This window comes from Phoenix dactylifera, unplaced genomic scaffold (assembly GCF_009389715.1).
Source record: "Phoenix dactylifera cultivar Barhee BC4 unplaced genomic scaffold, palm_55x_up_171113_PBpolish2nd_filt_p 000304F, whole genome shotgun sequence".
Taxonomy (NCBI): domain Eukaryota; kingdom Viridiplantae; phylum Streptophyta; class Magnoliopsida; order Arecales; family Arecaceae; genus Phoenix; species Phoenix dactylifera.
This window is the reverse complement of record NW_024067778.1, coordinates 98514-125196: the sequence shown is the minus strand read 5'-3', so window position 1 is coordinate 125196 and position 26683 is coordinate 98514. Positions and strand designations below refer to the sequence as shown.

The 26683-nt window shown below is 39.9% G+C and overlaps 2 protein-coding genes across 4 annotated transcripts; one reads left to right on the top strand and one right to left on the bottom strand.

Moving 5' to 3' along the window:
* The first annotated feature begins 106 nt into the window (after positions 1-106).
* Positions 107-11628, top strand: LOC120103835 (U-box domain-containing protein 44-like). Of its 3 annotated transcripts, XM_039118067.1 has the most exons (6): positions 108-408; positions 6448-6674; positions 8415-8980; positions 9077-9386; positions 9493-11105; positions 11254-11628. In XM_039118067.1, the coding sequence occupies exons 3-5, from the start codon at positions 8429-8431 to the stop codon at positions 11070-11072; spliced, it is 2442 nt and encodes an 813-aa protein (XP_038973995.1). In that variant the 5' UTR covers positions 108-408; positions 6448-6674; positions 8415-8428; the 3' UTR covers positions 11073-11105; positions 11254-11628. The 3 variants fall into 3 exon arrangements, with proteins under 3 accessions (XP_038973996.1, XP_038973995.1, XP_038973994.1); XM_039118068.1 differs by lacking the exon at positions 6448-6674 and having other exon boundaries at positions 107-408; positions 11251-11628; XM_039118066.1 differs by lacking the exon at positions 6448-6674 and having other exon boundaries at positions 109-408.
* Positions 11629-12451: 823 nt separating this feature from the next.
* LOC103711251 (agamous-like MADS-box protein AGL80) lies at positions 12452-12901 on the bottom strand. Its single transcript, XM_008797332.2, has one exon. It carries the CDS (start codon positions 12899-12901, stop codon positions 12452-12454), a length of 450 nt encoding a protein of 149 aa, XP_008795554.2.
* Between the last annotated feature and the right edge of the window lie 13782 nt (positions 12902-26683).

Sequence of the window (26683 nt, the reverse complement as noted above, 5' to 3'; positions counted from 1 at the left end):
AAGGTTGGCGTGAAACGGCGGTAAAAGTCGTAACGAAACATCGCCGCAGCCTATCCGTTTGGCGGCGGCAATCACCCACTCTTTTTCCCCACGCGCTGTCTCTCTGTCTCATCCCTTCGCTTCTCTTCGCTGGTCTTTGGACGACCCCACCCAGCATCGAGTCAAAGCCCTCCCCCCGACCCCCACTCTGTTTCCTCGCCGCTTCTTCTCTCTCTTTGATCGCTTCTATCCTTGCGTCCATCTCCCCGCGTTTCGTCTCTCGTCGCTTCTTCCTTCGAGCGCCCGAGGAGTTCGATCGCTCGGTGGGGCAAGGAGGGCGCCGTCCGCGGGAGCGCCAGCGGGGCGGAGCATGGGCGGCGGCAAATTAGGGTTTCCAAGGGAAGATCGTCCTTAAAAGAATCCGAAGTGGTATGATTCGGTTCCTTCTTCCTGTTCTTCGGCATCTTTTTTGTTGATTCATTTCCATTTTCTTGTTTGTTTTATGGCTTAGGGTTTTCTAGTTCTAGCATTTTGTATTTGGAGCAGTTGATGATCGATGATTCCAATCGATGCGAATCGAGATGAATTTTTGTGGATACTGATTAATTATCCCTTCATCGGTGCTCTTTTTTAGATAGATATCCTTATAAAGAAGTATCTTAAGTTGAACCATTTTTTTTTGGGAAGTATGGGTATCATGACGTCTTTGTGATTGGTTTTGGAAGACTAATCGCTTTAAGGTTGGTTATACTTCTAAAATGGTTGTTTTCTTATGATTATAAGGATCTGATTAGTTTGTATTTTGTAATAGATTAATATCTCTACATCAGCCACTTGGCTGTTGCATTCTCTCACAGGGATGGCGCGCTGTGTCGTTCTTATAGTTTGGTTTTCTCCATCGATTGTGAGTTGGAACCTGTTGATGGCATTTATAGCACTTTTCTTGGGAAGCTCACGATTCATTAATGTTAAAGCATGTCATATTGATAACAATTGAAAATCAACTGATTTGCCAATTGAGGAGATACCTCAGAATCTTCTAGGAAAACATTTCTTTATGGAAAAAGCAAACTAAATTGAAAACCTTCTAAAAGTACACTAACAAATACATCAAGTTTTAAGGCTCCGAACAAAGGGTGATTCCTAGATGTTTGGATATCTGGAAAATTGGTTCCATTTTGATACCTCACACTGGTTACAGCGTGGCCTGGTTCATTCTAAATTAGGAAATAAGGTACACAATCCCTGATTTATCACCTCAATATGGACTGATCCTGTTGAATGATATAATCACCAGATAGGCTGATAAGCAACAAAACCCCTGTCAGAGAATAACATTGATACCTTAGAATTATTGTAAAAAAAAGGAGGATGCCATAAGGTGGCTGGTTGTGAATTTCTCTTGCATCATCATGCACATCCAAAGAGTTCTTGTCCTGAATGGTTCTTGTTGATCTAGAATGACTTATTTCCAGGGAAATAGCCATTGATTGGACAATGATGGTAGATTTTGTAATTGTCTTGTGTCTTATGATTTCTTATGTGACAAGCATAAAGTGGCTTGCTTCAAGGAAAGCCAGGCCTCCTAAGATGAAATTTGTTATAAAAAAATAAATACCTGCATTCTCTACTGATGAGTTTACTTTGGATATGAAAATAGTCTTTTAACTGCATGGCATCATGCATCATGTTCCGAAAACAAGACCATGACAAACCCTAAACACTATAGGCATCACTTTGCCTATTTAGCATTCTGGTAGTGGCAACTGAAGTGTTCATTGGTTGTATGTTTTGTTTTCCCCATTACTTAAAAATAATGCTTTTGGCTGTTTGGCTAGGAATGAAAAGTGTGCCAGTTTGGTGTCTTCTAAGCTGATCCAAAGAGAACTTTTACATGGTCAGTGCCTTTCTTGGGCTGACTTCCAACCTGGACCAGGTTACATCAATTGGAAGAAAAAAAAATCCCTGAGCTTAACCCAACCAGGCCCAACCCCACAATATTTCGTAGTTAGTAATAGAGAATTCAAGGATATTTTAATGGTTCCCAAGACTCCTTTTCTAAAAGCTCAAAATGATTTTAAATCATCAGATACCAGATAAATTAGTTTACTTTGAAACAGGATATTTGATAGGCGAAAAAGTAAAAGTCCATTAGTGAACTTCGAAAGCCTGCATAACATATCCTAGTGTGTGTGTGTGTGTGTGAGAGAGAGAGAGAGAGAGAGAGAGAGAGAGAGCAAGCACTAAACTTTCTAATGATGTACTTGTGGATTGTGACTGAAGGTTGCAAGCTTGCAACCAAAACTCACCATGTCAATCATAATGAAGTTGTAGAAAGAAAACCATGGGAAAATGTTGGTCCAGAGTGTTTGAGAATTGGGGATGGGATGACAAGAAAGGGGGGAAGAGAAAGGTTTTATGTGATGGGATATAAAGAGGAGTACTGCCATACCAAAAGAGATTCTTGCACTCCCTTTATGCACCAATCATGTACTACATAGGCAATGCATAGAGGAGCCCATGGAGTCATCTTTTATGATGAAGTGGTGGATGACTGATTAGATGGGATTGTTGAGATTCCTAGCAAGTAAAACAATAGGATAGGAATATATTGTGCCTAGAATCAAGAAATTAATTGAATAATCTGATATAGGACAATTCAAGTAGATACTATGCACATTTTATAATATATGATCAATGCACATACTACATATATTATTTATACTATATATATACAGGCTGGAGTGTTGAAGTTGGTGTTTATATGGGTCCAACCTAAAAGCATATTTATGAGTCTAAAATCCTCATGCAGTACCCACTGGACAAAAATGTTTGACCCAGCATGACCTTTTTTCTCCTCCCATTGACGTGATGGGCAATCCTAATCCATTTTAATTGGGCCTTTAATTTACTTGAAGGATCGAGAGGTTTTACATGAATCTCTTTGCTTTTCTCATTAGCCTTTCATTTGTCATCAATGTTGATGATATAAGTAATATTTAGACTCTTTGAATGTTATAAATTAGGTTATTTGCTTCATTTAGTTTCCATTAGAAGGGCTTTTAAAAGTGTATCGAGGCAGTTATCAAATTGGTGGCAGCAATGGAGTAGGTGATCCAAGTTGAGAGGTCTCATATGTGTATTGTCTCTTTTACCGGTACCAGGACTCAAATTCTAAATCAAAGATATTCTGGACCATGTTCTCTTCAAGAGATGGGGTTTCTCAAAATGGGTGGGCTGTGTATAAACAAGTTCACATCACTTCAGATCATATTAGGCCTTTTGAGTTGGGTGGATTTAATTCCAATTAATTTCTAAAAGTATGATGAGGCATATTGCTTGCACTCACATTTATGGAGGACATGTAGGGTGCAGATAGTTAATTGTCTTTCATGGGATGGGATATTTGAACATGCTGTGAACTGTGGGCTGTCTACAAATCATGAGGGAGTGAGGACGTTAGTTGGAAAAGATTGGGTTAGAAGTGAGCCACATTCATGAGGAGCTAGTTCTTTGGAAGGGCAAAGGTGCTAATCCTACTCATAATGGATGATGAATCATACTCAGCAGCAAAGCCAGAAATTTTTCCTTTTTTATTGGGGGGGAGGGGAGGGGGTAGGGAGGGACAAATTTTTATTAAAATAGAAATTCTATCCTATTGTTATGTGCTTCAAAAAATAATAAAAAGGGAAATAGTACCATTGTTAAATATTTACCAATATTCACAAGCAGAAGAAATTATAACTCAATAAAATAACAAGGGCACATATTGTGTATGAACATCTCTGTAGTTTAGATTTATTTTATACCATTATGTCACTGATGAGAAAGAAGTAAACAGGATGTTGTAATGTTGCATTCAAAGAAAAGGATGATAGAATGATGAGATCTAGAGTTGTGTCTTGCATTTGAATAATTATATATTATGTAATGATGTAGAAATGTTGCTTCCGCTGTCTCAATTATTAGGATCAAAAAATATGGATGGATGAAAAAATTGAGAATGTGTAGTGATGGAAGAAAAGAAGATATGACTTGATAAATCGGAATATTAATGCTGTGAGTAGAAGGAGGGAAGAGAGAAATGGAAATCTTGGGCTCCTGAATTTTATTTTTTCTTTTATATTTTTTTATAAAATGGAAATAAGACATAAGAAAGAAAATCGCATGAAATAGTAAATAGGAGGGTGGTGTTGGTGGAATATAACTCAATATAGCTGGGCACATGCAAGGTAGTGGGATTTCTTTTTCCTTTGGGTTTATTTAAAATGCTTTAGTTCAATGATTCTAGGGACATGGTTTGGGAGGGTGTCAAGATACAGGGGAATTGTGCATTATGTTTTGTGAGCATTCCATGCCAAGGAGGGGGCCAAGATTTCTGTTGAGTTATGTCTTTGTGACTATTATGAGTTGTAAGACTTAATATATTATAAGGGGGGCCCATGACTGTAACACCTTTAATTTAAGGGAGTTCTTCCACTAGTAGTCCATGGAGGTGCTTTGAAATCCTAGGGGTAACACGGGGGGGCATGCACCACTGATATCACATGGTTATTGGTGCAAGAGGAGAATAGTTCTTTTCCATTTGTGCCATTTTGGTGTTGTAGCTTCTCCTGTGGAAAATGCTGGCAATAAAATGGATGGTTCAATCGTTTTATGGCAATTAGAGCTAGAATTTTGGTGACTATCACAAAGATTGATGTGATATTGTCTACTCTAATAGGAGAACTGCATTCCGAGTTGCACAAATCATAACGGAAGGTAGGGGTGGGGATACTAGAGCATTTATGTGCAAAATATCTAATGTTTTATTACCTTTATAGGTTTTATAGGATTTTATGGTATATTACAATTGCATTTGAAAGTATACTCAACTATATGTTAGATTGACATGATCTACTTAATCTTGAAGGTAATGTATCAAGAGATTTCGATGATATATAACTTGAATGTCTCATGATGTTGATATGTTTCCCCTTGGACTTTTAAAGTATATCATCTTTTTAAGAATACGAATTACTTAAAAATTATGACATTTGGGATAGCAAATTATAACATTATGATAACATTCTAGTACTCTAATGGCACCTGTGCACATTTATCATATGTATTCAGCACTGGTATGTTATGGATCATTAACCAGTGCCTATGAAGGAATTATTACTCAAATTTGGAAATTCTAATTTATTTGTGATTTTACGTATAAAAGAAAAAAAATATAATGTAATGTGCATTAGAAGAGATTATGTTGTTTTCATGGATATGGTGATATGGTAAAAAAATGAACTAAATGGATGAAGAATTTAATCATAAATTTAGTTTCTTCATTTCTAGTCCCTCGGGAGTTCATTCAGTGTAGTGGAGTATTCATTAATGGTTTCCTTCTCTCTCTCTCTCTCTCAATATTTGAGATTGTTGGCGGGCATTATTAGTGCATAGGGGAAGACAAGTACATGATCAATTCTTGCACTCATTTTTGATATGTTCTGGACATCTTGTCTAATGAAGTAATTTGAAAAGGCTGATATCTCCTTCAGCTCTTTCCTTTTAGCTACTATGACATGTTTTCTGTTCCTCCTTTCCATTAGGTTTTGAAGTGGTATTGAGCCTTGAGTTTCATGAATGTTCTTGGGGTTAGCTTCGACAAAGAAAAGGGAAGTTAGTTTAAGATAGTGACTAGATTTGTCATGCAAATTATTGGAGACTACGAACATTGGTCATAATTCGTGCATTAGTAAGAATCAGTGATCATTGAACCAACCTGAATCGGTGGTTCGGCTTGTACTGAGCTATACTGATGCTAGTTCAGGATGGTTTAGTTGTTCGGGTTGGTTCAACACTCATTTATAAAGTCATTCCCCTTGACCCCCTCCTTGTTCGATGGTTTAAGAGCCTTCGAAACTCTTTCATTGGCTTCATCATTGGACACTGCTCGCTCCCCTTTCTTCGACCTTGGCCGTATTGGTAAGCCTCCCCCCACTCTCTCTCTTTCTCACCCTACACTCAGAGGAGATGGAAGGATATAAAATCTCTAACCATAGGTTTGGATTGTTCTCTCATGAAGAAATCTCATTGAGATCTATCTTACATTGAAGCTAGGATCAGATTTCTTCATGAGAGTGGAAGCTTTTCTTTCCCGAGATCGATCAAGGTATGGAGCTTCATCAACGATCTAGGGCTTCTATGACATTTTTGATCCCTCTCCTTGTTTTGGCCAAAGAATGTCTAGGTCTATCTCCCCCTTCCTTCCTCTCCCTCTCGCGCCTTCTTTCTCTTTCTCTCTCTCTCCTCCTCCTCTCCCTCCCTCCTTGTTTCTCTACACCCTGAAACAATATGATAAGGATCCTTACTATACCAAACCGGTCGTCGGCCGATACGATCCTTGGTGCTGGTTCGGCAAACCTTGGTAAGAACCTTCAAAAGTCATATGACTTTTAAGTTTTAAATGGCCTGCCATGTATTTTGCAGTGGTGAATATTTGAAATCAAGGATGGTTGAACCAGTCGGTCCGGGGCATATCGAACTAGACTGGTCGAGGACTTGTCCGTGTGGTTCAGGGCCCCCCACTCCCCAAGCTCACGATGTTTGGTGCCCCCTTCACTCATGATGTTCAAGTATCGCCCCTCCGTTCCTATCACAAACACCCCCTCCCCCCAGCGAAAACCACTCGCACTGGTTCAAGAGGAAGGTTTTTGGTAAGTCCTCCCTCCCTCCACCCCTCCTTGATGCAACAGGAAAGGAAGAAGTGGCTATTCGATTTCGACGAGATTACACTTTGAAGATCAACATGCAGATGGAAGTAAACTAGACTGAATAACCCTTCACTTGGTGAAAGAATTTCTCTCAAAAAGTATTTTATAAAAACCTTATTTGGTAGTCGACTTATACCTAATTTCTTATACTTTTGCATATCTTCATGGCTTTCTATACTTGCACTGCATATTAGTATGCATTCAGAGTCTTGAATTCATTTTGTCTTATATTTATTCTTGTAGCCTTTTTTCAATATTTTGACAAATTGCATATTGTTCTTAATCTCACCATATTTTACCATAATTATTTTTTTCTAACATTATAAATATCTCTGATATTTTCATTCTCGGCTGTACTTGCATCTTACTAGTCCAGATTGTATATATCCTTGGAAGCCTAAATGCATCTTACTTTTGTTTCCCTTTTTCCTTTCAAGATCCATATATAGAAAGGCTTTTCTTATTAAAACAAAGTTGTGACCAATGATTTATAGGTTATCGTGTGAGGTGGTTTAGAAGATTCATCATAACAGACTGGTCTCCTATGAGTCCTATCTGTTGCAATTTTGATGCTTTTACTGTATTATTTTTTAGTTGTTCAAATACTCTTTTGAGTGAGAAGGAAAGAAGAATATAAATGTAAAAAATCAGAATAGAAAAGTTAACGAATAGGTAAAAAGGTGGAGATCATAAAAGCAGAAGAAATGGGGGGAAAAAGGAAGAAAAATCTAAATAGTGGGTTTATTCTTCATTCTCCTTCTCTGCATTTTTTTTTTCTTAGCTAAAACTTTTTTAAAAGAACTATTGGAGGATATGCCTATAATCACTATCAGAGGGTCATGAGAGAAGGAAGAGAAAAAGGAGAAGAGGGAAAGCATAGGAACGGTAGATATAGAATAACTGGCTGCACGAAGTGTACACACTTGGATGGCTATGATTAAACCTTTATCTTTTTATTTTTATTTTTATTTTATTTTTGTTGACCAGCCTGGCATGGTAGCCAGGTTCTTGTTTGAGTTATGAACTTAAGTTGAAGTTGTTGTTTACCCAAAAGTACTCCACAATTATCAGAAAATGATCTGATCCAAATTCACCATCTTGGACATATATCAATTAATGACCAAGATTTTGGAAGCGATATTGGTGTCACCATTAGATCCACTGATTTTGGAACATTGTGCATGACAAATTAATTCTTGTTTTGAGGAACAGTTTTCCTTTTGATGTGGAAGGCCCTGTCATCTGGTTGTTGCAGCTTGATACTTCTGCAACATTTTATACAATTGTCTCATCATGCTGCCACAATTAAATCTAGTCCTGTTTTGCGCAACTATAACCTGATCAGATATTAATAAACAACTAGTTGGGACAGACTTCATCAGGTATTGTTCCTATCTAATTAAGTTGGTTAGCAGGATCGAGGCTAAGGTTTAAGTTTGCAGTTTTGATTTCACTGGATCTTGACATCTGTTATTGGAAGGCTTTGTTCTGTTATTGACTTCTGTCAGTAAATAATTGCTGTTTTGACCATATCTAAAAGGCGCTGAAAAAAGAAACCAATTCTGGAAGCAATTTGTTGACACAATATGTTATTTAGTTTTGCAAATTAACTTTTTTTGTTTAAATATGTTTATTTATGCTCAATAATTCCTGGAACTAACACAAATTTGTCTGTTGCGATAGGTTTTTGTGAGGAAATGGCGGAAGACTGCGAGGGAAATTATGATTCTAGTAGCCACTCCCAGGAGAATTATCATGAAGAATTACACATTGAGCCTATTTATGAGGCCTTTCTCTGCCCGCTTACGAAACAAATTATGAGGGATCCTGTTACCTTAGAGAATGGACAGACCTTTGAGAGAGAGGCTATTGAGAAGTGGTTCAAGGAATGCAGGGATAGTGGAAGGAAGCCAGTTTGCCCGTTGACACTGAAAGATCTGAATAGCACTGACCTGAACCCTAGTATTGCTCTAAGGAATACTATCGAAGAATGGACCCAAAGAAATGAAACTGCTCAGCTTGACAAAGCTTGTAGATCTCTCACTTTAGGAAGCTCAGAAAGTGATATTTTACAGGCTCTAAACTTCATTGCATATATTTGCCAGAAAAGCAGGTCGAGTAAGCATGTTGTAAGGAATGCAGAGTTAATACCTATGATTTCTGGCATGCTGAAAAGCAGCAGCAGGAGAGTGCGGTTGAAAGCATTAGAAACTCTTCGTATTGTAGCTGAAGGGGATAATGACAATAAGGTTGTCCTTGGGCTTGCTGGTTTTCTTTTCAGATGCTCTGCTTCTTTCTCGAGTTGTGTTTCTTGATGATATATTCACAATTTCCTTATTTTGCAGGAAGCTACGGCTGCAGGGGACACCATTCGTACAATTGTGAAGTTCTTATCACATGAGCATTCCCAGGAAAGAGAGGAAGCTGTATCTCTTTTATATGAGCTTTCAAAATCTGAACCTCTGTGTGAAAAGATTGGTGGGGTCAATGGAGCAATTCTTATACTAGTGGGGATGGCAAGTAGTAAATCAGAAAACCTTTCAACTGTTGACAGAGCTGAAAACACACTAGAGAATCTGGAAAAGTGTGAAAACAATGTGAGGCAAATGGCCGAAAATGGTAGATTGCAGCCGCTTCTTACCCTACTCCTTGAAGGTAATTTCTGGTGGCTTGATCCTTGACAATTTTGAGCAGGTGAGATGTTGCTGCACCAATTTTTCCAAGCTATTTGCCTCACTCAATGCCATGAAATATTTTGCAGGTTCACCTGAAACGCAGCTGTCTATGGCTGCATATCTTGGGGAGCTTGTTCTGAGCAATGATGTGAAAGTATTTGTGGCCCAAACTGCAGGTTCAGCCCTGGTTGATGTCATGAGAAGTGGAAGCAAGCAAGCAAGAGAAGCTGCTCTCAAAGCATTGAACCAGATCTCATCCTATGAGACAAGTGCCAAGATACTAATCCAAGCAGGCATTCTCCCCCCTCTCGTGAAGGACCTCTTCACTGTTGGTGTCAACCAGCTTCCCATGAGGCTGAAGGAAGTGTCTGCAACAGTTCTTGCTAATGTCGTGTCTTCAGGTGCTGATTTTGAGTCTATCCCACTTGGTCATGACGACCAGACCTTGGTCTCTGAAGACATTGTGCATAATCTACTCCATCTCATCAGCAACACAGGTCCTGCAATTGAGTCTAAGCTCCTTCAGGTCCTTGTTGGACTTACAAGTTCTTCCACAACTGTCCTAAACATAGTTGCTGCCATCAAGAGCTCTGGTGCTACCATCAGTTTGATTCAATTTGTAGAAGCTCCACAAAGAGATCTCCGCATGGCTTCTATTAAACTCCTACACAACATTTCACCTTACATGGGTCAAGAGCTGGCAGATGCCCTTCATGGCACTGCTGGTCATCTCAGCAGCTTGATTAAGGTCATCGCGGAGAATAATGGGATCTCTGAGGAGCAAGCAGCTGCTATTGGGATTCTAGCTGACCTTCCTGAGAGGGACTCAGGACTCACTAGGCGGCTTCTGGATGAGGGGGCCTTCAACATAACCATTTCTAAAATTATCAGGATTCGGCAAGGGGAGACTCGTGGAATTCGTTTCGTCACTCCCTTTCTCGAAGGGCTTGCAAGAGTTCTCTCAAGACTGACATATGTTCTGGAGGACAGACCTGATATTGTAGCCCTTGCTCGTGAGCATAATCTCGCTGCACTTTTTACCGATCTTCTTCAGATGAATGGGCTTGATGGGGTACAAACAGTCTCTGCTATGGCACTGGAGAATCTCTCACAGCAGTCAAAACATCTAACAAGAATTCCGGCTGTCCCAGAGCAAGGATTTTGTTGTTCTATATTCCCATGTCTTGGGAAGCCGCCTGTTTTGACTGGGTTGTGTCGAGTCCACCATGGAATCTGTTCGATGAAAGAGAGCTTTTGTCTGTTAGAAGGGAAGGCAGTGGAGAAGTTGGTTGCCTGTTTGGACCATACAAATGAGAAGGTAGTGGAGGCTGCCTTGGCAGCCCTGTGCACTCTGTTGGAAGATGGAGTGGATATCGGGCAAGGTGTGATGGTTCTATGTGATGCAGATGGGATTAAACCAATACTTGAGATTTTGCGAGAGAACCGAACAGAAATACTCAGGCAACGAGCTGTTTGGGCTGTTGAGAGGATTTTGAGGACCGATGACATAGCCTATGAGATTTCGGGAGATCAAAATGTGGGGACGGCATTGGTCGAAGCTTTCAGGCATGGGGACTACCGGACGAGGCAGATTGCTGAACGTGCTCTGAAGCATGTAGATAAGTTGCCAAACTTTTCTGGAATATTTCCTAAGATGGGAGGTTGATGAATAAACCAAGATAAAATCCTTGTTTGTACGGTAAGCTTGTATATTGTGTATCTATATTTTTTTTCATATTTTGTCTCTTTTCTTGATTGAAGGATTTTAGATTGTTGTCTGTTTACAACATTTTAATTGAATTTTTGATATTGGTTGTGGTTTTCTCTCTCTTTTTTTATTTTAGCAGTGAATTGGTTGTTGATGGTGTTATTCGTCGGCGAAAATGATATCTGGATGGCATTGTTTAAAGCTTTCAGGTATGGTGCTCACCGGATGATGCAGATTACTGAGCCATGTTTGATAGATTGCCGACCTTAAGGGTGATGGGTGAAAAAGGTTGGAATCATTATTTGTATCGAGTGCTTGTAGATCTCTTTTGTCCTCTTTTTATCTGCTTTGTTTTTCAAATTGATCAGAGACTGGTGATTGTTTATATGTTCACGAAAATCTGGTTGAAATTTTGCTTGGTGGGGATTTCTCTCATTCTTGTGAAATATGAAGGTGGTGATTGGCACTGATACCAATCTGCAACTGAATACAATCAATCCAATCAGAGTTTATATGTGGACTTTAATGTTAATCACCTTCTCAAGGATTTTATCTTGTGTTTTCCAATCATGCATATCACCTTGGTCAAATTTATGAATGCTCTTGTTATTCAGTCATCCATTCTGATCAATTTCTGATTGTGAGCTTGTTTACTTAAATTTGACATTCATCTCCAATATAAATCAATAAAAAAAAAAAATCTAACCAAAAAAACAATACATAGTTTATAAGAAAATGAGGAGTCTACAAAACTGTGAAGGCGGGCATCACCTTCACTTATCTCCTGCATCCAACTTATATATACTCTCCAAAACTGTGAAGGCGAGCCTAGCCTCGCGCTCCACCTATCACTTGCGTCTAATAAGTATATCTAAAGTCTACAAAATTGGGAAGGGAACTTCCCTTAACTGCACATTGGGATTAAATTTAATCAGTACCTTCCATGCATCAGCTGCATCTAACTAGTCCCCAAAATTGTGAAGGCGAAAGGCGCCAGTCCTTCGCTGCGCGTTGGCATTACCTTCATCACCACCTCCCGATGCTTTGCTATTCTCTGAAGCGGCTCCAGTGGATGGTGGTGGCATGAAAAGAAACGGCACGAGAATGCCGGATCTTTCTGCTCATAATTGAAGTCCCCTCGTGCAGTAGAAGAACGCGGCAGGTCAGCATTGGCCTCCATCGGCACGAAAGCGCCATGGCCTTGGCCTGGTCCATCATCCATGGCTGCCTTGGACACCATTGGCACGTTAGAGAACTCCGCCATGAAAGCAGGATTATTACAAGGAAAACCTTGTTGTTGTTCCCTGCCATCATCACCATGGCCTTGGCCTGGTCCATCATCCATGGCTGCCTTGGTTGCGCCTGGAATCCTCCTTGAGAATTTGGATCTGCTTCTTGACAGCCTCCTTAGCAGACTCCAGCGAACTAATCATCTCTCTCAGAGACTCCTCTGGTATGTCGTCGAGCGGAGGAGGATCCCAGGCTTGGCCGCACATGGTTTTGCGGACCTGGGCTGCGAAGTAGCCCGGAATGTCGAAGTGAAGCTTGCTCCGCTTCTCGGCGCCGACGCTTCGATGCCTTCCGACGATGTCGCGGACGGCTCCTTCGTCCTCCGGCCATGTGTCGGGCTTGCCGTTGGGAGCGAAGCATATGACGGTGATGGGGGTGCCGCAGAGCGTGGACAGCTCGTAGGCCGCCTTCTTGAGGGTTTCTTTCCTCTTCCGGTAGGTGGCCAAACGCTGTCTCCGGTTTTCCATGAATTCAAGCTTCAATTTTTGAAAAGCCATTGGTGTGCCCCAGGCGTCTGGTTCTGGTGAGGAGCAACTTGCTTTATTTATAGTAGTTGTTAGAAGGGTGTCCCAGTCCCTAGTCGAGAAGGACTCGGGTTGGGCTTTTGTTCTGAGCTGTAGTTGTTAGGAGGGAGTCCCAGTCCCTTGTCGAGAAGGACTCGGGTTGGGTTCTGAGCTGGACTCTTAGGACTCCGGAGGAATCTGGCTGAACTGGATCCTAGTAGTGTTCGGTTTAATAGAGGGACCGTTTTGGGGAATAGATTCACGCATAACAGAGCACAGAGGGAGTGATAAGCTACCGGGACACGCGCCAAATACACGGGTGGTTTGAATCTTGAGTTGCCACCACGGACTCCAAGATGTTTATTAGTTAATTTTTTTTTCTTTGCTTGTCCATGTCTAATTAAGTCGAGCCTTAGGCTGAAATAACACAAATTCCATTCCATGTTGGTGCAATTGGTTTAGTTTTATTAGCGAGGTGATTTAGTAACGCGAGCCAATAATGGAGAGAGAGAGACGTATATTTCCCTTTCTCTCTCCAGTTTGTGAACTACTAGAGGCGGTGAGGACTGTGAGAATTATTAGACGTATATTTTCTTCTCTCTCTATGAATCCTATGGTTTTTCTCTAGATAAATCTTGGATACTTATACTAAATTAAAAAATCCAAAAAATATTTTTCGGCTAGCCATTTTGGGTGAGATCATGGGTTATAATAAATGGTATCAAAGCAGACCCGGCTAGAGAACAACGGGCCTAGACTAGGGGACACTGCAGCACAGATCCATTAGAGCTGATAATGGGCCGATCGTGGTGTTTGTGATTAAATTTGAATGGATTTGAACCCATAGTCTGATGAGAACGTCAGAGCTTAAATGGGAAGAGTACGTGAAGACTTGTGTAGTCATGTGTTTACTCCTATATAGGATCAAGAAATCCAAATAGTACTTTCTACCTAGCCTTTTGGGTGAGGTATTAAGTTGTTACAAAATTATTATGGTATCAGAGCATACGTGGATGAATTATACTTGTAATTAATTGGTACGCTTTTTATGGGGATGCTGCTATCTAATGGATATAGGTCAGGATGCCTCAACGTCAGATGAGAAAGACTACTCTTAGTGCTATAAGTGAGGCACCAAACCAGCAAGATGGCGGCACACCCCAATAGGTCAGTAGCACCCCTCAGCAGGAGGAAGTCGTTGATCCTGCTAGAGATACTCAAACAGGACAACAAGAAGCAAACTTAGGCCAGGTTAAGTAGATCCTAGTTGGTATTATGTAGATGCAATAACAGGTGCAGCAGCAGTTGCTCCAACACCAATAGGGGCAACAAAAGAAAATGCAGTTGCACCGTGCACAGCAACATACCGGACCCAGAGCGGACCCAGCTAATAATCTATGTAGATTAGGAGATATTACAACACATATCCAATAGGACAGACAATGAGCCGATTGTGGTGCTTACGATTAGATTTGAATGGATTTGAACTCTTAGTCTGATGAGGACGTCATGACTTAAATAGGAGGATAATGTGAGGACCTGTGCAACTGTGTGTTTAATTCCACATCGATTATTCACTGGGTAGATCTTGGGTACTTATATAGGATCAAGAAATCCAAATAATACTTTTTAGTTAGTTATCTTGGTGAGATTCTGAGTTGTTACAAAATTCTTATAGTATCAGAGCATAAGTGGATGAATTAAACTTGTTATTAATTGGCATACTTTTTATGGATATGCTGCTATCTGATGGAAATAGGTCAGGACAGCTCCATGTCGGATGAGAAATACTACTCTTGGTGCTACTGATGAGGCACTAAATCAGCAAGATGGCGGCACACCCAAACAGGTCGGTAGCACCCCTCGGTAGGAGGGAGTCAAATACTCAGACAGGACAACAAGAAGCAAACATAGGCTAGGTTAAGCAAATCCTAGTTGGTATGATGCAAATGCAACAGTAGGTGTAGCAGCAGTTGCTCCAACGCCAATAGGTGTAACTAAAGCAAACGCAGTTGTACCATGCGCAGCAACAACAAGGATGAGAAAAGCGGTACGACGAGCGTAGTAATATAGCTGAGTTCAAGAAGCTAGCTCCTCCAGCTTTCAAGAGGACTACAGAACCTTTAGAAGCTATTCAGAGATGCCAAGACGATGAAAAAATTCTATATGCATCATACATATTGCAAGACAAAGCATTCAATTGGTGGCGGATGCTAAAATATAAATTTGAGCAGGATGGGGAACCTCTCACCTAGGATAGACAGCCTATGATGGTTCTATGTAATTGTCATGCCCTAAACCTGGAGCAAGACAGACGCCGCATACTTGTACGGCAGACCGTATAGACATGCAAGGCAACGGATCATATCAAAGCAATGACAAATCATAAAAAATATTTAATCATTAATTTATTTAAATAGTTCTTATAATAGTTTCAACTTTCAAAGTAACATGTGCTAACATAAATCAAATACTCTAACTACTCTAGCTAAAATGCTAATAACTGAGAAAAATCTTTAGAAAATCTAGCGCACTCCCTAAATCCTGTGCGATTATGCTTCTGGATCTGAAAAAAAGAGAAAATATGATAATGAACTACACTAGCCCAGTAAACAACATAATACCCCAAAGAGGAGTCAATTAATTAAAACATAAAATAATGACTAACAAATAAATCATCAATAATGGATATTTTTTTAAAAAAAATTACTATCACTTTCATAAAAACTCTGATATCATAATTCCAACATCAATAGGTTATGGCCATATAACCCAGTGGCATGGGTTGCACAAAGTGCCAAATCCACTATTATTAACCATCAGTAGAAATGGTGTCCAAATACCACTATTCTAATCACTGCTGGTGCGGTGTCGAAACCGTTTCTCACAAATTACAAATCGATAGAGCCAACAAATAATCTCCATATGGAGGGTCAGAATAGATCATAGACATGTTAAGAATACATACATATAAAATAGATAACTTACTCGGTCAAATTTTCTAGTTTTCATAACGTATAGCATAGTTTTAAAATGATTACCTGTCTGGCCTGTTTTACTAAGTACAAAACAAATATCAGAATTTAATCAACTAATTATTAATTTTACCAAAAATTGAAAAATACACTTTGAAACATTAGGTTACTTACCTCATTTCGCTTTAAATCCCACTTCAGACAAACTTTTTAGATACACTTGTTTAATATCATTAAAATATTATTAATTTTAAAATCATTCAAGAAGTCAAAATTAAACACTACGGCCTCATGTTCCTAGATTAGTTCGGTCAGGTGATTGTGCCCGACTGCCCAAGCTGGTCCGAGCAAAACAGATTCAATTGTGAAGATAAAAAATAGACAGATCTAGCAAGGGTCGAAGTAATGGCAGATCTAGCTTGGTTTGAAAACTTTTAGCTCAATCAAATAACAAGCTAAACTGGATCTCAAACTTCCAACATTAAAATATTATCTAGCCAGAGCACGATCAAATCCAAGATTAATGAAACTCTAGGCTCTATTCCCTCCTAGACTCCATTCCTTGGGTGTTGTTCACCTTACTTATGAATATTAGTGATGAGAGCACAAAAGTGCGATCTAAGTACCAATTAACTTAGCCTAATGCTAGCAAAATAATGATGAATAATAGATGTTAACATTTGCATGATTAATATTTTATCCTTAGCACTTATTATAATTTTTAACATTATTTTATATAAATTCATCTAAAAAGGATGCATCCTCCCAACTGCAGAACAGAGTCTATGACTCTTCTTCCGTGCACCCAAGCGACTCCCCAAATTCCGCAATGCAACCCAAGCTTCCAGCCGTCCGTGAGCCAAGATCTGTGATCTGATCTCCCCCACCCAATCCTAGCATCCTGATTCCATCTGCACCAGTGATCAGCTCCCTTCCCGTCTTGACCGCGTTCTCAACCTCCCAGTCCCAGCATCCGCTTCATCCACGGCGTCCGGTCCTCTTCTCCCTGCAATCTCGTCTTGACCGCGATCACCTCCCAGCGTCCGCTTCATCCACGGCGTCTGGTCCTCTTCTCCCCGCAATCCCGTCTTGACCGCGATCACCTCCCAAGCGTCCGCATCCGATGCTTCCAGACCCATTTCAGCTCCAACATCGCAGCACCCGAGATCCGCCCATCTCACGCATCTCCCAAGCATATCAACCGATCCCAGTTTCCGGATCAAGCAACATCACCGCCAGCAGCCCGCTTCGCCTCCCAGCCGAGATCAGCGCCCGCTTCTTCCTCCGTTCCAGCCATTCATGAGCGTCTCGGCACCACCAGCATCAGCCCAGCCGTCCGCAATGCACGATCCTCGGCGTCCGCTCCTCCCCATGCGCGATCAGGGGAATCATCGATTCCATGGGCTATGGGGATCTATATGAGGGCCTCTGATTCGAAAATAGGGAGAGCTCTCATTCGGAAAAACAGAGGGGCTGATTTGTGGGAAGAAAAAAAAAGAAACAGGGTATGCCCTGTTTCGAAAAAGAAAAAGAAAAAAAATAGGAGAGTTAATGTTTGTAATGGCTTGCTAACTCTTTTGGCAAAGGGTGATGGATGAATCTTTGCCATGTTGCTTTCATCAAGTATACTCTAAACTTTTATTCTAATTGTTTTATATCCATTGGTATGTTTTGAATTCTTGAATATTTATTTATTAGATAGATCTTTTATGGTTTATATATATATATTGATGCATGGATTGTTTTGATGTTTGATTTATTGTAGACGTAACCAGCACGATAAATACTCAGATGTTGAGTTCATGTTTTCAGATTGTACACTCCATGATTAGAACTACTCTATCATATTAATCTTTAATCAAGAATCGCCGAGTTTATTTATTGAAAGTAATATTGTCAAGGAGGATTCCGGATCCCTAGCCTTCTCTATATTTTTGAACTTTGTTTAATTATCTATTAATCCTCTGCTTTTAATTTTTGAAAATCAATTAAAAATTACATCTAAAAATTACGCTAATAATCTATAGATCGTTCCCTGAGGAATTGACCTCGGACACCCGAGTTATATTACTTGTGCGATTCTCCTGCACTTGGGAGAGCAGTTTTATTTTTGCATCAAGTTTTTGACGCCGTTGCCGGGGAACGACTGAGTTATTAGTATAATTTTAGATTTAATTTTTACCTTAGTAGTTAGTATTTTTCTTTTGGAAAAAAAATTAAATCTTTACTACTATTTTTAATTCCCTGCACAGTTTTGATCAAACTCTGATATCATAAAAATTTGCCGTCTGATTGGACTCAAATTTGGTCAGCTGGTGCAAGACACATTGTTCGATAATCTGAACAGTCTGATTGACATTCTGAGACTTTTAAGACCATTAGATTAATATAAAACCTTGCTGATTTCTGTTTTGAATTTTTTGTGTTTAAATTTTTAGAATCAGAATTTTTTTGTTATTATATCTCATTAACCCTTGTTGCTAATTGAAAATTGAAAAAAGAAATTTAAAGAAAAGAGAAAAAACCTAAAATTTCAAATTTTAAATTTTAGAATTCAAATTTCAAACTTCAACTCATAAAATTTAAGAAAAAAGAAATAAATAATTTGCTTGATCAACTATTCAATGAAATTTAATGTCATGTCATAAAATATTAAAGAAAAAATCTCTTAATTGTTGCATATAGTATAAGGCATCAGTATAAAATATTCTAAGGGCTGAACCCATTAAAAAAAGATAAGGTCGGAATTTCATCACTCGTCCTTAGCCTAAAAATCACCCCAGTGCATAAATATCCTAAGCTTAACTAAAATCAACTAGACGTTGGCCCCTAAGGATATTCGAGCTCAATAGGACAAAGACCACCGAAAGTTGCACCAATTTTGCTCTATGGCCCAGTCGATGTCTAGGCAAGCTTTGTCCCTCTAAGGGAGACAGTCTCTGTTCGAGGAAAGTGGGTTTTAAGTGGGACCCTTGCTAAATGCATCGTGACCCCTCCATTTACCTGGGAGCTTACCTGGTCGACAAGGTTACTAGACCGGATTGGAGGCTTAGGTGTCCTCTTCAAACCAGTTAGGAGCTATCTAGAAATTTAAGAAAAAATATTAGGAATTGAGGTGTAATGTTTTGATGCATGCTTGATTGTGAATAGATTTTTGTTTTTCTGTATTAGGTTGTCCTTTTAGATATCTTTAGGCAGCACTTATATTAAAAAAAAGAGAGAGAAAAATATTTTGCATGCTAAAGTGGAATAGGAACGACACCGGTCGATTAAGTCGTACAACTTTAGATCATCCCTTAGGACACACCCCTAAAATTCCTTCGCAGTATCTCACACTTTGTGAGATGGCTGATTTAAATGAAGATGCGGGGAGTCACCATAATCGAGAACGAGAACCCCATGTTATGACTCTAAGACAATACCTACAACCGGCTAGGACTAGTCAGCCTTCATGCATAATTTTTCCTGATAATGTAGGACATTTTGACATCAAACCAGGGATAATTCAATTGCTGCCTAAGTTTCACGGGTTAGAGTCCGAAAGTCCGTATCTTCATTTAAAGGATTTTGAAGAATTGAGCATTACATTTAGAGTACCGAACGTCACTGAGGATGTCCTTAAGCTGACATTATTCCCTTTCTCTCTAAAGGATAAGGCCAAAACATGGCTAAACTCCTTGCGACCTAGATCAATAAGAACTTGGCAAGATATGCAGAGAGAATTTTTAAAAAAATTCTTTCCCACACAAAGGACCAACTTTTTGAAAAGACATCAGCAATTTCCAACAAAAAGACAATGAAACATTTTATGAATGTTGGAAAAGATTTAAAGACCTTCTCTCATGCCCTCATCATGGGTTCAAAACTTGGAGAACTATTAGTTTCTTTTATGAAGATCTATCTCCACAGTTGAAACAGTTTGTAGAGACCATGTGTAATGGTAGATTTTTAGAAAAACAACCTGATGAGGCATGAGAGTATTTGGATTCCCTTGCTGAGACTGCCCAACTTTGGGATAATGGGGATAGAAGCAATATGTCTTTGCCTAAGCCTACTAGCTCTGTACAGGGAGGCTTTTACAACCTCAGAACTGAGGATGATCTTCATGCTAAAATGGCAGCCCTCACTAGGAAGGTAGAAGAAATTGAGCTTAGGAAGGTTGAGCCTGTCAAGATTAGAGCTTAGAAACGAGTGTTGTGGTATCTGCGATATGTCGGGTCATACCACTACAGATTGCCCCACCATACCGGCATTCAAAGAAGTCTTGCACGATCAAGCAAATGCTATGAACTCCTACCAAAAGCCTTATAACGATCCATACTCGAATACCTATAACCCTGGTTGGAAGAATCATCCAAATTTTAGGTGGAGAAACGATCATCCTCAACAGCCACACCATTCAGCTCCTCCACCTGCACATCCTACTTTTGCATCACCACCCTCTCAGAAGCCGAATATCGAGGATACCTTGCAGTCTATACAAACTTTTCTACAAGGTCAAGCTAATATCAATGCTCAAAATACTCGAAATTTTGAAGATATAAGGAACCAATTGTCAATGTTGACTACCGTCCTAAGCACCCAAGAGAAGGGTAAGCTTCCAGCTCAACCCCAACCTAACCCACAAGTTCACGGTAGTAATAATACGGCTCCTTCTAGTTTGCATACAGAACATGCAAAAAGCATTATGACTTTGCGTAATGGAAAAGTCATCGATCAGACCGTCCAATTGAGACCGCGGGTTGCTTCTAATTCTGATGCTCCCAAAGTCGATGAAAGGGACAAAGATGAAGTTGAGATCCCAACTTCTACCGAGAAAGTTGAATGTCCTTTTCCTCCACCTTTTCCACAACGGTTAAAGCCGTTGCAAAAGCTCGAACCTAATTCTGAAATTCTTGAGCTTTTTAAACAAATAAAGATCAACATACCTCTTCTTGATGCAATCAAACAAGTACCCTCATATGTCAAATTTTTAAAGGACTTGTGTACTGTCAAGCGCCGATTAAATGTTAAGAAGAAGGCATTCTTAACTGAAAATGTGAGTGCTATTTTGCAGCACAACATTCTCCCTAAATTTAAGGATCCAGGTTGCCCAACCATCTCATGCATCATAGGCGACTTTAGGATAGAGCGAGCATTGTTAGATTTAGGGGCGAGTGTGAATTTGTTGCCATATTCTGTATATGAGCAACTTGGTTTAGGTGAGTTGAAGCCAACCTCCGTCACTTTGCAATTAGCTGACAGGTCAGTTAAAATTTTGAGGGGGATTATCGAGGATGTATTAGTCCAAGTAGACAAGTTCTACTTTTCTGTCGATTTTATTGTATTGGACACACATCCGGCTTCGAACTCACAGTCTCAGATTCCGGTCATTTTAGGACGTCCATTCCTTGCAACTTCTAATGCATTGATTAATTGTAGGAATGGCGTCATAAAGCTTTCTTTTGGTAACATGACCTTAGAACTAAACATTTTTAATGTGTGCAAACAACCCAATGATCCCGAAGAAAGTAAGGAGGTTGATTGGGTTGAAACCATCACAGAAGAATATTTGTTAGCTGAAGCATTTAACAACCCATCCGATGATGGCTTAATTGATTGGTGTCCTAATGGCAGTAATGATGATTTGTCAGTCACACCTATTGTGGATAGTTTGGATATCAAGATGATCAATGGGTGGAGACCGAAAGTAGGGAAATTTGAGAGGTTGTCGCCTCAAGAGGCAAAAATAGTACCATCCCATGAGCAAGCACCCAAGCTCGAATTGAAACCCTTACCAAAGAAACTTAAGTATGTCTTTCTTGGACTCAGTGACATTTTTCCTGTAATCATCTCGTCTGGACTTGATCATATCCAAGAAAGAAAATTACTTGGTGTTCTAAAAAATCATAAAGGAGCCTTAGGGTGGTCTATTGCCGACTTGAAGGGGATTAGCCCCTTAGTTTGCACGCACCGGATATATTTGGAGGACAATGCCAAAACCACAAGGCAAATGCAACGAAGGTTGAATCCTACGATGAGAGATGTGGTTAAGGCAGAAGTCCTCAAGTTGCTTGACTTGGGTATTATTTACCCAATTTCCGACAGCAAGTGGGTAAGCCCTACTCAAGTCGTTCCTAAGAAGTCGGATTTGACGGTGGTAGAAAATGAACAAGGTGAACTAGTTCCAACTCGTGTCCCGACGAGTTGGTGCATGTGTGTGGACTACCGAAAGCTGAATTTGGTCACACGAAAGGATCACTTTCCTCTACCCTTCCTAGACCAAGTGTTGGAAAGAGTTGCAGGGCATGATTTCTATTGTTTTCTCGATGGCTATTCGGGATATTATCAAATTGAGATTTCACCAGAAGATCAAGAGAAGACTACCTTCACTTGTCCTTTTGGCACATTTGCTTTCCGACGAATGCCATTTGGGTTGTGTAATGCACCTGCAACATTCCAAAGATGCATGCTCAGCATTTTTGAAGACATGAACGAAAATTTTTTAGAAGTGTTCATGGACGACTTCTCCGTTTTTGGCAACTCATTTGATGATTGCCTGTCACATTTACAAGCAGTCTTAGCTCGATGTATAGAAAAGAATTTGATACTGAATTGGAAAAAATGCCACTTCATGGTGTCTAAGGGAATTGTCCTAGGATATATTGTTTCATCGAAGGGCATGGAAGTTGATAGAGCTAAGATTGACTTAATCGCCAAGCTACCTGCACCCAAGACGGTTAGAGATGTTAGATCATTTTTGGATCATGCCGGATTTTATAGGAGGTTCATCAAGGACTTTAGTGTCATAGCTCGACCATTATGTAACCTCCTATCCTTTGATACACCGTTCAATTGGACTAAAACCTGTCAGGAGGCATTCGAAAAGTTGAAGTCTATGCTTAGCACTGCACCCATCGTGCAGCCACCTGATTGGTCATTACCTTTTGAGATCATGTGCGATGCTAGTGACTATGCGATAGGAGCTGTCCTAGGACAACGCAAGGATAATAAGCCATATGTCATTTATTATGCAAGCAAAACCTTAAACGATGCTCAAATGAATTACACCACTACCGAAAAGGAATTGCTTGCAGTAGTATTTGCATCAGACAAATTTCGTTCTTATATCTTTGGTGCTCCTATTGTTATCTTCACGGACCATGCAGCACTAAAATATTTGCTAGATAAGAAAGAGGCCAAACTACGCCTAATACAATGGATACTTCTACTCCAAGAATTTGACATCACCATCAAAGATAAAAAGGGAGTAGAAAATGTGGTTGCTGACCATTTATCACGGCTAGTTTTTCATGATTCGGTGCCACAGTTCCCTATTAAAGACTCATTCCCTGAGGAGCAGTTGTTTGCACTCTCTACTGTGCCATGGTACGTTGACATTGTAAATTTTCTTGCTACAAACCGGATTCCGGAGCATTGGGGGTCGACAGATAGAAAAATTTTCTTGCGCGAAGTAAAGAATTATTACTATGACGAACCCTATTTGTTTAAATATTGCAATGATCAAATCTTTAGACGATGCATACCGGATCATGATATACAAAGCGTACTTTCTTTCTGCCACACTGATGCTTGCGGTGGACACTTTGCCCCTAAGAAAACTGTTGCAAAAGTTTTGCAATGTGGTTTCTATTGGCCCACTATGTTTAAAGATGCCCACGAGTTATGCAGGACATGTGATCCATGTCAACGTATTGGAAGTCTAACTCGTAGGCAGATGATGCCTCTTCAACCCATTACTATTATCGAAATTTTTGATTGTTGGGGCATCGATTTTATGGGCCCATTTCCACCGTCTTTTGGATATGAATACATTTTAGTTGGTGTCGAGTATGTGTCCAAATGGGTAGAAGCTGTCGCTTGTAGGACCAATGATCACAAACCTGTCCTAAAGTTTTTAAAAGAAAATATTTTTTCACGATTTGGGATGCCTAAGATCATAATTAGTGACGGTGGAAAATACTTTTGTAATAAGCCTTTCGAAACCTTATTGAAAAAGTATTGTGTCACCCATAGAGTTGCTACCCCATATCATCCGCAAACCAGTGGTCAGGTAGAGTTAGCCAATAGGGAGATCAAGCATATTTTAGAAAAAACGGTAAATCCAACACGAAAAGATTGGTCCTTGAAACTATCAGATGCATTATGGGCCTATCGTACTGCATACAAAACCATTCTTGGCATGTCTCCGTATCGGCTAGTCTACGGAAAAGCGTGTCATCTGCCTGTAGAAATAGAACATAAATCGTCTTGGGCAATTAGAAAATTGAATTTTGATTTACAAGATACCGGTCTAGCTAGAAAATTGCAATTAAACGAGCTTAATGAGATTCACAGAGATGCTTATGACAATGCTAGACTTTGTAAAGAACGAATGAAAATTAGGCACGATAGACCAATTTTAAGAAAATCTTTTAAACCTTCACAAAAAGTTCTTTGTTATGACTCTCGTTTACATCTGTTTCCTGGCAAGTTGCGATCGAGATGGACAGGTCCTTATATTATAAAAACTGTTTTTCCACATGGAGCGGTTGAGATTGAGAATCCACGGGATGGTAAAATTTTTAAGGTAAATGGACACAGGTTAAAACCTTTTCTTGAGAATTTTGCAGATGAAGAGGACTCCTTTTTCTTGGGGGAGCCTTCTTATGACTGAACATGAAGGCAAAGGTATGTGTATATTAGTTAGAATTATTTTTCTAGTTTTATAGGTCTTATTTTCTGGATATCAAGGTATTCCTCTTCTCTCCAATATTAATTTCTTGTATCTATTACATTGAGGACAATGCAATATTTAAGTTGGGGGAAGGAAAATATTTTGCCACCAAAAAAAAGGGGGCAAAAAAAAAAAAAAAACTTGTTTTTGCATTCTTTTCTAAGCAAATGCATATGTATTTTCATTTTGAGTTTGTGCAACCATTAAGGCAAGGAATACATGCGTACTATGACTGATCAGAGACCTATTATTAGATCCCCGCACATGTATTTAATGATTATAGAAAGGCCTCAAGAGTTCACATTTGTTTAATGCATTTTTATTAAGCCATATTTGTAAAAGAAGTACGAGTATCCTTGTCCGTACTATAAGGTTCTTGATTTGGTTTTCACATAAAGATAGAGGTTGAATACCCCGGCTAGATCATATAAGTGCCTTATGTTCCGACCTTGGTTGACCTATAGTCACGTTGCAGTCACATTATATGGTTCAGTTTACCTTCTCTATTTTGAAAAAAAAAATAATAATAATAATAAATGAGGAGATGACAAGTCTAACCTCGTGGCGTAGTCTGGTTCGAGTAATTAAGCCCGAGGGATATTTCACCTAATGCCTTGAGCCAACTGGATCAGAAGTCATTGGCCGAAAACTCGCTACATGGACCTTGCTAGAGCCTAAGGGGGTTGGACTATTGTAATCACCATATTTTTTTTTTTTAAAAAAAAAGCATGAATAGGGTTGGTCGGGCTGAACCCAGTGACATGTGGTAATGGCTGGTTTGACTCCATTGTATTGGACCTTTGTGTACTTTGGATATTTAGTTGGGATAGCTCCTTCTTTTTATGCGAACCATTCTTGATAATTTTAGACAACATGAGATATTCCGAAAATTTGATGGATCAGGCTCTAATAAACTGTAGTAAACACTTGTGAACTTGAGTAGTACACCTAAAATTCAAGCGGTACCATGTTGTGGAGGAGGTATTAGTACTCTGAGAAAGTCATACTATTTTATGCACTCTACACTTTCATATTTCCCCTTGCTTTGATAGTTGGCATGCTTGAAAATATATATTAATTACATGGGTATTAGCTTCGAATTTAGGACCTCATGTCATATCATTCATGATGTTTGTGGGTAACATCTCTACAAATCTTCACGAGACAACACTCGTCCACTAGGGTAACCTAGGGGTTTAACGGCTTGTTGCACGTGCTAAGTGCAATCGTGATGCCCTACGAAAGTGGGTATATATCTTAGTTTTATGTCTTTAGCTTTAATAAAAAGTCAAAGAATTGACCAACACTTTTTGTACTCTCATGTTATTATTTACTCTGAATTGCTAGAGACTAGCAATAAGCTAGTTGGGGGGTATGATGAGAGCACAAAAGTGCGATCTAAGTACCAATTAACTTAGCCTAATGCTAGCAAAATAATGATAAATAATAGATGTTAACATTTGCATGATTAATATTTTATCCTTAGCACTTATTATAATTTTTAATATTATTTTATATAAATTCATCTAAAAAGGATGCATCCTTCCAACTGCAGAACAGAGTCTATGACTCTTCTTCTGCGCACCCAAGCGACTCCCCAAATTCCGCAATGCAACCCAAGCTTCCAGCCGTCCGTGAGCCAGGATCTGTGATCTGATCTCCCGCACCCAATCCTAGCATCCTGATTCCATCCGCACCAGTGATCAGCTCCCTTCCCATCTTGACCGCGTTCTCAACCTCTCAGTCCTAGCGTCCGCTTCATCCACCGCGTCCGGTCTTCTTCTCCCTCCAATCCCGTCTTGACCGCGATCACCTCCCAGCGTCCGCTTCATCCACGGTGTCCGGTCCTCTTCTCCCTGCAATCCCGTCTTGACCGTGATCACCTCCCAAGCGTCCGCATCCGATGCTTCCAGACCCGTTTCAGCTCCAACATCGCAGCACCCGTGATCCGCCCATCTCACGCATCTCCCAGGCATATCAACCGATCCCAGTTTCCGGATCAAGCAACATCACCGCCCAGCAGCCCGCTTCACCTTCCAGCCGAGATTAGCGCCCGCTTCTTCCTCCGTTCCAGCCATTCGTGAG